We start from the raw sequence: 16,761 nt of genomic DNA, 5'->3' as shown, positions 1-16,761 counted from the left end.
AAGAGGCCTGGAGGAAGGGTAAGCCAGCTTGGCCTGGGGAGAGGACCGGGATGAAGAGTGTTCATCACACAAACTCCCAGCTCAGAGGCCTGAGGGAGTCCCGCCCAGGTGAGGAGCCTCTGGGCTGCCGTGGGTCACTGGGGCAGCCTTAAGGCGTCCCAAGGCCAACTGAATCAGTGTCTCTAGGGGCAGGGCCTGGGCGCTGTAGTTTTTAAAGCACCTCAGGTGACTCCAATGTGTGGCTGCCGTATGCACTTGCTTTTTTTTAATCTAGTAGATCTGCAATTTTGAAAGACTGTATTGAAGTCTGCCACCGTACTCAGATTTTAATGAAGTTCTCTTTGCATTTCCAATTTTAGCTTTATATTTTAACCTTCTCTATTGTTAGATGCATTTGAGTATTGGATATTCTTCACGAACTCATCTCATTAGCTTTCTTTTTGGCCCCGTTAGTGCTTTTAGCCTTAAATTCTACCGTGCCCTATAGTAACGTTGCCACCCCTGATGTCTTCTTACGGGTATTTGCCTGGTACCACTCTGCCCATTCCTCTATTTTCCCCTTTTATGTGTATATATATTTTTAAACAACCCAATTGGGTTTTTTAAAAAACCCAATCTGACATGCTCTATCTTTTAGTGGGAAGTCGGTCGATTCATAAATTTCTTCCATTCTATTTTATGATTTCCTTTTACTTTGTTACTTATTTTACTGTTTTCCTCTTTTTGCTAATTTGATCAAGTTACCATTTATTCTATATTCCCTTTGTTTAACTTGCAATTTCTCTTCTACTTTCCTTTTCTTTAGTGGTTACCATCCCTTTCTTCAGGCACATAATCAGATGCACATTACTCTATTTCTACTTGAAAGTAAAATTATCCATTGTACTTCACAGTATGGACGTTATTGGTCACCTTGGTGAGAGCAGTTTGGGTGGGTGTAAGAGGCAGATGCCAGGTAATAAACATAAGAAGATCAGGAGATGCGGGGGTTGTATTCCCCAGGACCAAGCCCAGAGGCTGGCATCAAAGTATCCAGTAAATCTATGTTTAATTTAACCAGGGCATGGATGAGCAATGGGGGGGGGGGGGGGGGATGACTTGGGACGGTTTATTCTAAAAGCTTGCTGTGAAGGGGAGGAGAGAAAGTGGTACCTGGAGAGGGTCAGTCATCTGCCTGAGGACAACTTGTGCGTGGTAAAGGAGACCTGAACTCATTAAAGTGCTGTTGGGAACAGACACAGATCTGATGATATGAGAGAGAGGAAATACTGGAGATGGCTGGTCCCTGAGAAAACAGTGGAAGAAGGACTGAAGACAGGAGAGGAGAGGAAGATGGGAGAGATGCAGACAGATGTGTAGTATGGGCCATGATTTGAGGGCCCTCCCGATTTTTAGGGGGCTCCTGGGAGAGGAGGTGTGTCCACTCTGTGAGCCTCACTGAGGCAGAGAGAAGTGTCAGTGGTGAGCAGGGAAGACTTGACACTGTCGTGGTCCAGGTTGGAGGGAGAGCTGACTAGGAGGCATGGAGTATCAGGTAATATGGGGGCCCATTTAGGTTGGGAACAGATTTATGGGGGTAGCAATCTGCTCAGCTTGGGGGATTATGCAGTTTAGTTCATCTAGGGTTAGGTTTTGCCACATGAGTGGAAGAATGGGGATAAAGAGAGATAAGATCACTGGCAAGAAAGAGGTTGAAATGGCAGCCCCAAAACCAGCCTGGCTGGGGAAGGAAGTGAAAGCAGATGGGGGCTGATGGATGGGGAGAAAGAAGGTAGAGGGTGCAGGGGTTGGAGGGCACAGGGAGGTCAGCAAACAAGGCAAGAGAGGATGCTGTGGGAGAGAGTAGAGTGCCTGGATTCCTGCATCTGGAGGTGGAGGCATCAGGCTAGGTCAGGTAGCAAACTTGCTGAGGAGAGTTAGAGGTGACAGAGCCAGATGTGAAGATATGTATATATGTATGTATGTATGTGTTTAAGACAAAAAATTATCTGGAAGTGACATCAGCAAGGAAATGAAGTCCCCATTCCACCCTGAGTGGGGGGAATGGCAGCCTCTGTTTGAGGGAAATGGGGGCCCAGGGGAAGTCTGTCTTTTCCTTATTCCTTGCCCCCCCCCCATATCTGCCACAGATATCCGCCTGGACTGGGAGACCTATGCTCCCGAAGACAGGGCAGACCAGCTAGTGGAGCTGCTGGTGTTTTATGGGCCACCTTTCCCGCTGAGAGACCAAGCCGGGAATGAGCTTGTGTGCCCTGAGACCCCCGAGGACAGCAATTTCCCCTGTTCTCCAAGTCCCTCCAATGAGTCAGAAGCTTCACATTCTGTGAGCAACAGGTGGTAGGGCGGGCTGGCCACTCTGAGGGCCACTGAGGGGCGGGCGGTGGGCCAGTTGGGCCTGGGTGAGCCTCAGGGACTCCCCAAACATAGTCTGAAGGCCACTCCAGTGCCAGCAACAGAGCTGCACAGAAGATCATCTCAGTCATTCTGCAGAAGCACGAGGGAGTGCCCTCTGACTGCCTGTATTCTATCAGCCCGAAGCAGGTGGTAAGTCGGTTGGAGCTGGAAGCTGCCCCCAGAGTCTGCGCTGGCACAGGGCAGGGCTGAGGCGGCTGTGTCTGTGCCAGGTGGTCCCTGCGGGGGGCAGTAGCTCCATCTACATCTCTTTCACACCCATGGTCCTTGGCTCTGACATCCTGAACAAGGTGGAGTGTATTGGCTATGCCCTGGGCTTCATGAGCTTGGATAATGAGGTGAGTCCTCCTGGCCTGGGGTGGAGCCACAGTCACAACCTGCCTCCTGGGTGGCCGGCTGCCTGCTCAACCCAGAGACCACCAGTGATCAGGCTTGGTTTTGGCAGGAGGAAAGGGAGATCCCGGGGAGGAGGCGCCGCCTGCAGGACTTTGCCGTGAGGCCCCTGAGGCTGGACCTGCATGGCTACGTGAGGCCCGCGCAGTGAGTCAGAAGAGGGCCCAGCCTCCCCCGCCCCCAGTGGGGAGCCCTCAGTGAACACTGGCAGGGTCTAGAGAGGATTCTGGGTGGAAGGATGGTGGAAATGGAAGGGAGAAGTTAGCAGGTGAGCCCAGGGAAGGGCTGGGCAGACAAGCAGAGTGGGGGCAGCCAGGGGGCCCCAGAGACCCAGCTTGGTCCAGCGGAGTCTGTTGCTGAGCAGGCTAAGTGTGGAGCTGAACTACAGCGGCAGCATGGAATTCCATCTCCAGGCCAGTGACCTCATCCCCAAGCAACCCTGCTCTGGGGTGAGTGTGTAGCTACCTCCCTCCCTGCCCATCTATCTGGGCCTCAGGTGTTCCTGTGTTCCTTACAGTCTGAGTCCCCTTCCCCAGTCTGCCTACCCCCACCCCCAGGGCACGGGTTTGAGGAGATGGGGGGGAGATGTATCCCCCACCTCTGTGGCTGCCCAGGTGCTGAGTGAGCTGGTGACCATCCACCACCTGAAACTGACCAACACTACTGAAATCCCACACTACTTCCGGCTTCTGGTCTCCAAGCCTTTCTCCGTTTCTCAAGATGGGACTGGCCTTGGTCACAGAGCTGCTGGCCCTAGCCTGGAGCAGGAGTGTGAGGAGGAGAGAGCAGCTCTGAGCAAGCAGCTGGTACTCCACCCACAGGAGAACATGCTGGTCAGTGGAGGGCTCAGCAAGCCCTCACCCTCAATGGGCACACACTCACCAGGCCAGGGGCCACCTTCTCACACACACTCACCCCTCTGCACAGAGCATACACCAACACACACATCCTTACATATCTGCATCCTTACATGCTCTATGCACATGTGGACATGCCCTGCATAAATTCACACCATTTTAACGATAACAATGTTTTTGTTGACCATCAGAGACATGCTGGCCCTCTGCACAGGTGTCTCTCATGTGCACATCTATCTCAGAATCCCCCACGCCAAACTCTGGTCAAAGCGAGGCATTCCTGTGAACATGCTCCTCCACTTTGCACACACTCTGTTTTCAAGCCCTCACTCAGGGTCTCTGTCCTCTGATTTAAGTGAGCTCAAGACAGTTTCATATCTGCTAGAGACCCTTTTTCTTCTTCTCCACTGAGGGCTTCCCTTTATGCCAGTACTCCTTAGAATTCTGGGCTGCACCCTCACTTAACTCTGCACACTCCTGGGTCTTCTGTACTTCCAGGTCTTCAGGGAACAGTCATATCATATCCTCTTTTTAAAAATGTGTAGGGAGGGCAGGCCACAATGGCTCAGCAGGCAGAGTTCTCACCTGCCATGCCAGAGACCTGGGTTCAGTTCCCAGTGCCTGCCCTTGCAAAAAATAAATGTATAGGAGGTGAGCAACGGTGGTGGCACAGTGGCAGAGTTCTCGCCTGCTGTGCCGGAGACCGGGATTCAGTTTCCGGTGTCTGCCATGTAAAAACAAACAAACAACAAATGTATATTCAGTTTATGTGTATTGAGTGCCTGCCACGTTCTGGGCCCTGTGCTGTGTGCTGCGTGATGGAACAGCAGAGATGCTATGCCCTGACCCCTTCCTCTAAGGACCTCATCATGAGGTGGGGGGCGCAGGTCTGCAGAATGCAGGAGGAAGGGAATCCTTGACCCACTTAGCATTTGCTTCCTTCTTTAAAAGGGTGAACTGAGGGGAAGCCCCAAGCACAGCCACAGGCCCCATTATACAAGAGCTCACTAAGACCCCAGAGTTAGTCACTACGTATTTTTTTTTTTAGCTCAGACTATTTTCTTGATCTTTAATAAATTCACAGGATTACTTAATTCTTCTCATAACACATAAATGATGAATGACATTATGTGGTCCTCACTAACATGCTTTTCTTAAATTCTAGTAAAGAATGTAGAAATGCTGGGTAAGTTTTTGCTTCTTTTTTTAATCTGTAGTTTCTATGACTCTCCAAAAAAATGTGTGATTATTTTCCACAGGGACATCCTAAAATCAAAGGATACAAACTACTTCTGTAAAAGTTCAAGAAGAACGATAGCCTAAAATTATTCTATCCTCAGGGTTACACAGTCTGGTTATGTGAAACATAACCTGAAACACTCCATTAGATACCAGAAAATGGGTCCTTCCCATTTTCTTTTGCATCAGTAAGACATATTACAACAAGCTTTCCAAGTTAACACTTCAAATTTTAAAGAGTAAATTTAATGGAACAGGAACAGGGTACTTTCACAAACATTCTTGGTGTATCTATGTGCCTAGAAGTGGGTTGGTACCAAAAAGCTGAAATAACATACTAATGCATATACAGCATACTACCAATGCAAAATATTAAGTAAAAAATAGATTAAAATAAGACAGCAAAGAAACCCAAATACATAGGTATATATGCAAACTTTCTATTTTTAATGTAAATGCTAATTAACCATTATCTTGTACTCTAACACATTTTCAAAAAATTAATATCCTATCACATAAATGGCTACTATATAGCATCTTGAATAAAAACAGGATATTAAAATGTATAAATGGAACACAGTACCTACTTTGCCCCAGACAAAACTTTCCGCGGTCCTAAACAGGGATTGTGAGATGTCTTGGACTCTTTACAGTCCAAGGGAATGCATTTATCTTATATATGTAAAATGATAGAAAAAACTAGTTCTTCACATTTAATTTGAAACTTTCATGGAACAGAGCACTTGTGAGAGGGTCTTTTTAGCATTTTTGAGCAATTCCATATGGGCAACAATCTGTGATTCTTCATGGAATTTTTTACCTCTGGTAATCAGAGGCCTGTCCTGGCTTTCAAAGCACATGGTAGATTTACCATCCTTATGTATATATTTATTATACATATTATAACTGATATATTCACATCTGAACCTGCCATTAGACTGTGAACTCCTTGGGGTAAAGAAACATCTTAGGTATGTCTTTATATCCTTCGCAAACAGCACAGTGCCTGATGCCCAAGTATGGCAAAAGTTGAGAAAATGCATGTGGAATGAGAGTTATAAGGACAAATTATATGCCACCAGAAGATGCTGCTAGAATAATAAAAGGACTCTGGGTCCAAAGTTCTCTCTCTGTGTATCTCTCATGGAAATATAGAGCAGTTGTTTCAGTACTACTGAGGCTGAAGACCTCTTCCCTTCCCACACGTAGTCTGTCAAGACTTCTGTTTTGGAATTAGAAAAAGCTATTTCGCTAGGGACACCTAGCGAATCTTGGCAGGTCATGTATTAGAACCTATCTAACATTAGAACAGATATTTGCAAGGTTCCTTTCAGTCTCATTAAAAAAAAAAGAGAAAAAACCTTTATTTCTTTGCACTACGTATTTTTTTAAAACATTTTTATTGTTAAAATCACATATATACAAAGAAAAGAAAGAAAAAGCATTGATTTTCAAAGTACACTTCAACAAATTCTTCTAGCCTGAATGGTGAGAAAGAGGGAAAATTCAATTTCTACAATGTTGTATAAATGTCTGCTAAGTCCAGCTCATTTATTCTATTATTCAAATTCTGTTTCTTTATTGGTCCTCCATTAACATTTAGTGTTATTACAATAAGGGCAGGACTTTCTTCTACCATTTTGTCTCTTGGATTTTATATGTCATATCTAATTTTTCTTCTTTTTACCTTTATTGATAGTATTCATTTCTATACTCTTCTCCCACCTCTGTCTCCTGTCTTTTCCTATCTGTCTCTAGTGCTCTCTTTAGTATTTTTTGCAGAGCCAGTCTCTTGGTCACAAATTCTCTCAATGATTTTTTGTCTGAAAATATTTTAAATTCCCCCTCATTTTTAAATAGTTTTTTAAAATTAATTTTAAAATTTCTTTTAATAATATAACAAACGCAAACATTCTTAACTTACAATCATTCTGTTATACATATATAATCAGTAATTCACAATATCATCACATAGTTGCATATTCATCATCATGATCATTTCTTGGAACTTTTGCATCAATTCAGAAAAAGAAATAAAAAGACAACAGGAAAAAATTCATACATACCATACCCCTTACCCCTCCCTTACACTGACCACTAGCATTTCAATCTAAATTTATTTTAACATTTGTTCCCCCTATTATTTATTTTTATTCCATATGTTTTACTCATTTGTTGATAAGGTAGATAAAAGCATCAGACAGAAGGTTTTTACAATCACACAGTCACATTGTGAAAGCTCTATCATTATACAATCATCTTCAAGAAACAGGGCTACTGGAACACAGCTCCACATTTTCAGGCAGTTCCCTCCAGCCTCTTTTTTATGCCTTAACTAAAAAGGTGATATCTATTTAATGCATAAGAATAACCTCCAGGATAACCTCTCAACTCTGTTTGGAATCTCTCAGCCATTGACACTTTATTTTGCTCATTTCACTCCTCCCCCTTTTGGTCGAGAAGGTTTTCTCAATCCCTTGATGCTGAGTCTCAGCTCATTCTAGGATTTCTGTCCCAGGTTGCCAGGAAGGTCCACACCCCTGGGAGTCATGTCCCACATAGACAGGGGGAGGGCAGTGAGTTTGCTTGTTGTGTTGGCTGGAGAGAGAGAGGCCAACAGACTGGAGAGATGTGTTGCTCCACATCTGAGCAACAAAAGATGTTCTCTTGGGGGTGACTCTTAGGCCTGATTTTAAGTATGCTTAGCCTATTCCTTGTGGGATTAAGTTTCATATGAACAAACCCCAAGATTGTAGGCTTGGCCTATTACTTTGGCTGTCCCCACTGCCTGTGAGAATATCAAGAATTATCCACTTGGGGAAGTTGAATTTTCCCCCTTTCTCATCATTCCCCCTAGGGGAATCTGCAAATGCTTCCCTATTCACTGTTCAAATTGCTCTGGAATTTATCTGGGCATCACTCTGGACAAACCTACAAAATCTCATGCCCTATGCAAGGTCCCAAGTAATATGGTATTCGATTAACCTGTCCATATAAGTTATATTAGGAAATGCACTAGTCAAAATATAAACTTTGTACCAAATAAACATTTTTTACTTGTCACACACATACGTTAAAAGTTTTAAAATATTAATTACTATTTTCAACACCCTGCATTATTGACATTCCTTTGTTCTTCCTCATGCAGGAACATTTTTAAATTTGCACATTTAGTCACTATCATTATACACTCTAGGCATTCCTAGATTATACCATCTCAGTCTTTATTGTCTAGCTTTCCTTCTGATTTCATTTGTGCCCCCAGGCCTCCTCGCTCTATCATTCTCACATTCAGCTTCATTCAGTGTTCTAACATTATTGTATTACAGTTAGGTAATATTGTGCTATCTATTTCTGAATTTTTACAATAAGTCCTGTTGCACAATCTGTATCCCTTCAGCTCCAATTACCCAATATCTACTATATTTCTATCTCCTGATGGTCTCTGTTACCAACTGAAATTCTCCAAGTTCATTCGCTAATGTCAGTTCATACCAGTGAGACCATACAGTATTTGTCCTTTTGTTTCTGGCTAATCTCACTCAGCATAATGTCCTTAAGGTACATCCATGTTGTTACATGCTTCATGACTTTATTCTGTTTTACAGCTGCATAATATTCCATCACATGTATATACCACAGCTTGCTTAGCCACTTGTCTGTTGATGGACATTTTGGCTGTTTCCATCTCTTGGCAATTGTAAATAATGCTGCTATAAACATTGGTGTGCAAATGTCTGTTTGTGTTCTTGCCCTCATGTCCTCTAAGTAGATACCTAGCAATGGTATTGCTGGATCATATGGCAGTTCTATTCTTAGCTTCCTGAGGAACCATTTGAAATTCCCACCAACAGTGGAGAAGTGTGCCTCTTTCTCCACATCCTCTCCAGCACTTGTCATTTTCTACTTTATTGATAATGGCCATTCTGGTGGGTGTGAGATGATAGCTCATTGTGGTTTTGATTTGCATTTCCTTAATAGCCAGGGAAGTTGAGCATTTTTTCATGTGCCTTTCAGCCATCTGAAGTTCCTCTTCTGAGAAATGTCTGTTCATGTCTTTTGCCCATTTTGTAATTGGCTTGTCTGTCTTTTTGTTGTTGAGTTGAACAATTTCTTTATATATTCTGGATACTAGACCTTTATCTGATATATCATTACCAAATATTGTCTCCCATTGTGTAAGCTGTCTTTTTACTTTCTTGATGAAGATCTTTGATGCACAAAAGTGTTTAATTTTGAGGAGTTCCCATTTATTTATTTCTTTCTTCAGTGCTCACGCTTTGGGTGTAAGGTCCAGGAAACCACCTCTTATTATAAGATGAATAAGATATTTCCCTGCATTTTCTTCTAAAAGTTTTATGGTCTTAGATCTACTGTTTAGGTCTTTTATCCATTTTGAGTTAATTTTTGTATAGGGTTTGAGATATGGATCCTCTTTCATTCTTTTGCATATGGATATCCAGTTCTCTAGCCACCATTTATTGAAGAGATTGTTCTGTCCCAGGTGAGTTGGCTTGACTGCCTGATCAAAGATCCATTGTCTGTAGATGAGACGGTCTATATCTGAACACTCTGTTCAATTCCATTGGTCAGTATATCTATCTTTATGCCAGTACCATGCTGTTCTGACCACTGTAGCTTCATAATATGCCTTAAAGTCAGGTAGCATGAGGCCTCCAACTTCGTTTTTCTTTCTCAAGGTATTTTTAGCTATTTGGGGCACCTTGCCCCTCCAGATAAATTTGGTTATTGGTTTTTCTATTTCTGAAAAGAGTGTTTTAGGGATTTTGGTTGTTATTGCATTGAATCTGTAAATCAATTTAGGTAGAATTGACATCTTAATTATATTTAGTCTTCCTATCCATGAACATGGTATGCCCTTCCATTTATTTAGGTCTTCTGTGATTTCTTTTGACAATTTCTTGTACTTTTCTTTGTATAGGTCATTTGTATCTTAAGCTTATTCCTAAATATTTTATTCTTTTTGGTTGCAATTGTAAATGGAATTTGTTTCATGATTTCCCCCTCAGATTGTTCACACTAGTGTATAGAAACACTAGAGATTTTTGAGTGTTGATCTTGTAACTTGCCACTTTCCTGTACTCATTTATTAGCTCTAGTAGTTTTGCTGTGGATTTTAAGGGTTTTTGACATGTAGTGTCATATCATCTGCAAACAGTGAGAGTTTTACTTCTTCCTTTCCAATTTTCATGCCTTGTATTTCTTTTTCTTGTCTAATTGATCTGGCTAGAACTTCCAACACAATGTTGAATAACAGTGGTGATAGTGGACATCCTTGTCTTGTTCCTGATCTTAGGGGGAAAGTTTTCAGTTTTTCCCCATTGAGGATGATGTTAGCTGTGGGTTTTTCATATATTTCCTTTATTATGTTGAGGAAGTTCCCTTCTATTCCTATCCTTTGAAGTGTTTTCAAAAAGAAATTATGTTGAATTTTGTCGTATGCCTTTTCTGCATCAATTGAGATGATCGTGTGGTTTTTCTGCTTTGATTTGTTGATATGATGTATTACATTAATTGATTTTCTTATGTTGAGCCGTCTTTGCATACCTGGGATGAATCTTACTTGGTCATGATATATAATTCTTTTAATGTGCTGCTGGATTTGATGTGCATGAATTTTGTTGAAGATTTTTGCATCTATATTCATTAGAGAGATTGGTCTGTAGCTTTCTTTTCTTGTAATATCTTTGTCAGGCTTTGGTATGAGGGTGATGTTGGCTTCGTAGAATGAGTTAGGTAGCTTTCCCTCCTCTTCAATTTTTTTGAAGAATTTGAGCAGGATTGGTACTAATTCTTTCTAGAATGTTTAGTAGAATTCACATGTGAAGCCATCTGGTCCTGGACTTTCCTTTTTGGGGAGCTCCTTAATGACTGATTCAATTTTTTAACTTGTGATGGTTTATTGACGTTGTCTATTTCTTCTCGAGTCAATGTTGGTTGTTCACTCCTTTCCAGGAAGTTGTCTATTTCATCTACATTGTCTAGTTTATTAGCATAAAGTTGTTCATAGTATCCTTTCATTACTTCTTTTATTTCTGTGGGGTCAGTGGTTATGTCTCCTTTTCCATTTCTGATTTTATTTATTTGCATCCTTTCTCTTCTTTTTGTCACCTTGCGAAGGGTCCATTGATCTTATTGGTTTACTCATGGGACCAACTTCTGGTTTTGTTGATTTTTCTCGACTGTTTTCATGTTCACAATTTCATTTATTTCCGCTCTAAAGTTCATTGTTTCTTTCCTTTTGCTTGCTTTGGGGTTAATTTGCGGTTCTTTGTCTAGTTCTTCCAAGTGAACAATTAATTCCTCGATTTTTGCTCTTTCTTCTTTTTTGATATAGACATTTAGGGCAATAAATTTCCCTCTTAGCACTGCCTTGCTGCACCCCATAAATTTTGATATGTTGTGTCTTCACTTTCATTTGCCTCAAGATATTTACTGATTTCTCTAGTAATTTCCTCCTTGACTCACTGGTTGTTTAAGAGTGTGTTGTTGAGCCTCCATATGTTTGTGAATTTTCTGGCCCTCTGCCTATTATTGATTTCCAGCTTCATTCCTTTATGATATGAGAAAGTGTTTGGTATGATTTCAATCTTTTTATATTTATTGAGACTTGCTTTGTGACCCAGCATATGGTCTGTCTTTGAGAATGATCCATGAGCACTTGAGAAAAAGGTGTATCCTGCTGTTGTAGGGTGTAATGTTCTCTATATGTCTGTTAAGTCTAGCTCATTTATTGTATTATTCAAATTCTCTGTTTCTTTATTGATCCTCTGTCTAGATGTTCTGTCCATTGATGAGAGTGGGGAATTGAAGTCTCCAACTATTATGGTAGATGTGTCTATTTCTCTTTTCAGTGTTTTCCTCATGTATTTTGGAGCATTCTGGCTCGGTGCATAGATATTTATGATTGTTATGTGTTCTTGTTGAATTGTTCCTTTTATCAATACATAGTGTCCTTCTTTGTCTTTTTTAACTATTTTACATTTGAAGTCTAACTCGTTAGATGTTAGTATAGCAACTCCTGCTCTTTTGTGATTGTTATTTGCATGAAATATCTTTTCCCAACCTTTGCACTTTCAACCTATGTTTATCCTTGGGTCTAAGATGTGTTTCCTGTAGACAGCATATATAGGGATCCTGTTTTGTTTTTTTCTTTTTTACATGGGCAGGCACCAGGAATCAAACCCGGGTCCTCTGGCATGTGGATCCTGTTTTTTAATCCATTCTTCCAGTCTATGTCTTTTGATTGGAGAGTTTAATCCATTGACATTTAGTGTTATTACTGTGTGGGCAGTACTTTCTTCTACCATTTTGCCTTTTGGATTATATATGTCATATCTAATTTTTCTTCTTTTTACCTTTACTGATAGTCTTCATTTCTATACTCTTCTCCACAGCTCTCTCTCTCTCCTGTCTTTTCTTATCTGCCTCTAGTACTCTCTTTAGTATATCTTTCAGAGCTGGTCTCTTGTTCACAGATTCTCTCATGAATTTTTGTCTGCAAATGTTTTAATTTCCCCCTCATTTTGGAAGGACATTTTTGGTGGATATAGAATTCTTGGTTGGCAGTTTTTCTGTTTTAGTGTCTTAAATATATCATCCCACTGTCTTGTCGCCTCCATGGTTTCTGCTGAGAGATCTGCACATACTCTTATTGGGCTTCCCCTGTATGTGATGGATTGCTTTTCTCTTGCTGCTTTCAAGATCCTCTCTTTCTCTTTGACCTCTGACATTCTGATTAGTAAGTGTCTTGGAGTACGTCTGTTTGGATCTGTTCTCTTTGGGGTATGCTGCACTTCTTAGATATGTAATTTTAAGTCTTTCATAAGAGTTGGGAAATTTTCCGTGATAATTTCCTCCATTATTTTTTCTCCTCCTTTTCCCTTCTCTCCTTCTGGGACACCCATAACATGTATATTCATGTGCTTCATGTTGTCATTCAATTCTCTGAGTCCCTGCTCATATTTTTTGATTCTTTTCCCTATATTTTCTTTTGCTTGTCGGATTTCAGATGTCCCATCCTCCAGTTCACTAATCCCATCTTCTACCTCTTGAAATCTGACATTGTAGGTTTCTATTGTTTTTTTCATCTCTTCTAATGTGCCTTTCATTCCCATAAGTTCTGTGATTTGTTTTTTTGAGACTTTTGATTTCTTCTTTTTGTTCATTCCTTGCCTTCTTTATATCCTCCCTCAATTCATTGATTTGATTCTTGATGAAGTTTTCCATGTCTGCTTGAACATTCTGAATTGTTTCAACTCCTATATCTCATTTTAATTGTTGGTTTGTTCCTTTGACTGGGCCATTTCTTCAATTTTCCTAGTATGATTCTTATTTTTTGCTGGTGTCTATGCATTTAATTACCTTAATTAGTTTATTCTGGAGATTGTTTTCACTTTTTTTTTTCCCTAGGATTTTCTTGCTGGATGACTTTGTTGTCTATCTGTTCTTTGATATTCAATTCAGCTTATTCTAGTCCTCTAGCTTAGGTTTTGTTTAATAGATCAGAATTTTTCAGTTTTTGTTTTTTTGTTTCTTGTCCTGCCTGTATGGTGCCTTTCCTCCACCCCTTAGGAGGGTCTACTTAGGTATTATAGACCCTAGTCAGATTTTCTCAGACCAAACTGGTCACCTTCAGGAGGAAAGAGTCATCTGTGTCAGTTTTCCTGAGGGTGAGACCCAATAGATTAAAAGGCTGTGAAGTCTCTGGACTCTGCATTTTTCCTATGCTGCCCAGTATGTGGTGCTTTTCTGCCTGCAGGTCCCACCAGCATAAGGTGATGTGGTACCTTTAACTTCAGCAGACTCTCCCTGTTGGGGGCATTATTGAGACACAGAAGAGGTTGTAGGCTGGCTTTAATTGCTTCAGTTTTCCAGACCCTGGGGTCTGAATCCCTTGAGGGAGGGAATTCACCTGAGCTGGGCCCCACTCCTCTCCTGGGGAAGGCACAGGCTCCAGATAAACTCTCAGACAAGCTTAATTCCACCCTTGCCTGGGGCAGTTGGAGCCTGAGAAGCCCTGTAGCTGTATCCAAAGAGTAGTCAAGCCGTAGAAACACAGCCAGAAGAAAGAAAAGGAAAAAAATCCTTTTCAGAGCAGGACCCCCATTCCTCAGTTTTGCCAATCAAGAGCTTAAGTTGGTATGTTTCTTTGTATATCTCCACATTTTATGTGCCCCTCCTTTCCTTCAGGGCCCAGACCCTTTCAAGTATTATGTACTTTCTGATAAAAAAAAAAAAAAAAAAAAACTGTTTTTTTTTTCTTTTTTCTTTTACGATCAGCCCAGCCCCCTCTGTGCTGGGGCAAAACCCAGCAACCTCGGCTTTTACTTGAGTTTCAGCTGAGCTGGGGGCCTATTTTTAGTAATCAGAATTTGTGAATTAATTCCACAATTGGAGCTTGATTGCCCTCAGCCCCTGCTGCTGGTAAAGTCCCTTTCCTTTCCCCTCTAGGAAGTAGCCTGTGGGGGAGGGGTGCCGGCTGCCGCGGCTTGGGGAACTCATGGTTCTGGGGGGGCTCGCAGCCAGTCCAGCTGGTCCAGACTGGGCTACACTGTGTGTCCGGTCACTGATATGGCCCCAGCAGTTGTTCTGTACTGGTCCTGGCTATTTACTAGCTGTTCTGGAGGACAAACTAAATCCCACACCTCACTAAGCTGCCATCGTGGCACGCTTCCCATCCTTAGGTGTTCTTAAGAGTCAACAGGAGTGATGTTGATTGGGGTTTAGCAAACCATGGCAATTAGCACTATCTAACTGAAGCTTGCATAAAAGTAGCTTCCTCAAAGTTAGCAAAGCTATATATAATAAGTTAGTCCCAGAAGATTGGCTTCATTTTTAACTCTGATTGAGGCTTTATCTCTTTTTCACTTACTTTAACTGTTATTATGTATAGCTATGCTTACTTTCAGGGCTGTAGCACTCCATTTCTGGGTCTACAAACCTACAATTGCACTTACACTGAAGCTTTGAAATAGTTCATGCTAGAACTTATTTATAATTGTTAGTTGCTAGGTATTTTAAAGTCCTTGGACAGCTCTAAGGGAGTCCAAATCTTCCCAGAGAAAGAACATCAGGTAATGGCACTGCATCTCACCTTCATGGTACTAGTAGGGCACTGGGCATGGAAGTGCTGGGCAGTACTGGTGAAGTCAATGCACCAGGCAGGGCACTGAGTGGCAGGGGTCAGGGGATGGGCTACTTGGCTGTTTGCTGGGTAAGAGCAAGGTGAACCTGAGGACCTTGCTGGATCTGTTGGGACAGCAAGAGGGGAGGACGAGTTCCAGTGGGGGAAGCTGCCATCTCCCTTCAGCTATATCCATATCTGTTCAGGTAAATGTGTCCTTCTCACTCTCCCTGGAGCTGCTCTCCTACCAGAAGCTCCCAGCTGACCAAATGCTGCCTGGAGTGGACATTCAGCAGCACATAAGTGGGCAGAAAGAGATGGTGTTTACCCAGAATCTGCTGCTGGAGTACACCAACCAGACCACTCAGGTGAGTCTGTTTCAAATGGCAAGAACAGTTAACTGGGCTGGACTCAGTTCTGGTGGGTCTGAGGACACACCCAGGCAGGGCTCTCAGAGAGCTCCAAGTCAGGTGAAGGTGCGTATGATGGAAAATCAGGGAAAGTTTCCTGGAGGCGGCAGCACATGCCACCTTTACACTGTTGAATTCAGAGAGAAAGGAAAGCATATTGAAAGACAAGTGAAAGGAATGGCCTGATGGGGGGTAAGGGGGAGGAGGTGCACAGTGAGCAGCAGAGGCAGCTGTGAGGGGGACTCTCAGCTTGTGTGGGGCTTCAGACAGCAGATGTATATCATGGGCCCAATTCTGTGATGTTACAGAGTCACCAGGCTGTGGTGTGGAGGCTGAGCTGGAGGGGCTGGAGGGAGCTGGAGGAGGGAAGAACTCCTCCCGGGAGGTACAGATGAGGAGTGTGAAACAGTGGCCTCGGGGATGGACTCCAAAGATGCCAGAAAGAAGAGCTGAGGGCAGGAGACTGTAGGAAGTCTCTAGACCCAACTGCCTGGGCAGCTGCTGGAGCCCAGGAGATGGGGGCTGTGAGAGCTGACGTGGTTGTGTGAGGAAGGGCCTGCAGGTAATGCACCAAGATTGCTAGAGTAGGTCAGGGCTGGAGTCAGAGGCCCCAGCGGTCAGGGCTCTGGTGAGGCCTGCTGGGGCTCTGGTGAGGCCTGAGTCTCAGGGACTAGGTGAGATGGCCCAGAGTCCCAGAGGAACAGAGGGGCCTTGGCACCCCCAATGAGAAGATGGAAAAGGGGGAAAGGAGCACAGCCTGAAGGGGGAGCAGAAACAGAGCTTGTTTAGGTGAGGGTGGCAGCAATTGGTAGAGGGAGCAGTTGGCACCTTCCCAGTTCTTTCCCTGGGCAGAATTCCACGGGCACCCTGTGGCTTTGATGTCTGCCCCGGCCCCCTTCCACCCACTGTGGGATGCCTGGGCCTCTCCTCAGAAGCTTCAGTGCTTGGGGCCGGCAGGATCCCTGTATCCAGCTGGACTGGACAAGGTCGCCTGGTCCGCCACCAAGGTGAAGGGTCCATGCCCTGCAGGTGGTGCCCCTGCGGGCCACTGTAGCTGTGCCCGAGCTGCAGCTGTCCACCAGCTGGGTGGACTTTGGGATCTGCTTTGTGAACCAGAGGCGGCTCCGGAAGGTCTACCTGATGAACCTGAGCGGCTGCCAGAGCTACTGGACCGTGCTGATGGGTACCTCGTTCTCACCTGCCCCCTCCTCCCCTGGGAGCCCCTGACAACCTCGGAATTCCTAGAGGTTGCCAGTCCCTGACTGGCAAGTGGCCTCCAGACTTCCCTGTGTGAGGCTGGGCA

The 16,761-nt window shown here is 43.3% G+C and overlaps 1 protein-coding gene across 5 annotated transcripts in view; it reads left to right on the top strand.

The window, feature by feature from the left end:
• Positions 1-16,761, top strand: part of LOC143657428 (deleted in lung and esophageal cancer protein 1-like) — an 85,179-nt gene that overhangs the window by 60,287 nt on the left and 8,131 nt on the right. For 4 of the 5 annotated variants that reach the window (XM_077129794.1, XM_077129793.1, XM_077129796.1 and 1 more), the window contains exons 28-35: positions 2,130-2,323; positions 2,428-2,544; positions 2,625-2,750; positions 2,858-2,952; positions 3,170-3,254; positions 3,420-3,638; positions 15,255-15,416; positions 16,488-16,641. In XM_077129794.1, the coding sequence (XP_076985909.1) occupies positions 2,130-2,323; positions 2,428-2,544; positions 2,625-2,750; positions 2,858-2,952; positions 3,170-3,254; positions 3,420-3,638; positions 15,255-15,416; positions 16,488-16,641 (1,152 nt within the window). Of the gene's footprint in view, positions 1-2,129; positions 2,324-2,427; positions 2,751-2,857; positions 2,953-3,169; positions 3,255-3,419; positions 3,639-15,254; positions 15,417-16,487; positions 16,642-16,761 lie in introns of all 5 variants that reach the window. The other variant, XM_077129795.1, reaches the window with a different exon arrangement.

This window comes from Tamandua tetradactyla, chromosome 15 (assembly GCF_023851605.1).
Source record: "Tamandua tetradactyla isolate mTamTet1 chromosome 15, mTamTet1.pri, whole genome shotgun sequence".
Taxonomy (NCBI): domain Eukaryota; kingdom Metazoa; phylum Chordata; class Mammalia; order Pilosa; family Myrmecophagidae; genus Tamandua; species Tamandua tetradactyla.
The sequence above is the reverse complement of the archived record's forward strand: the minus strand, read 5'-3'. Positions and strand labels throughout refer to the sequence as shown.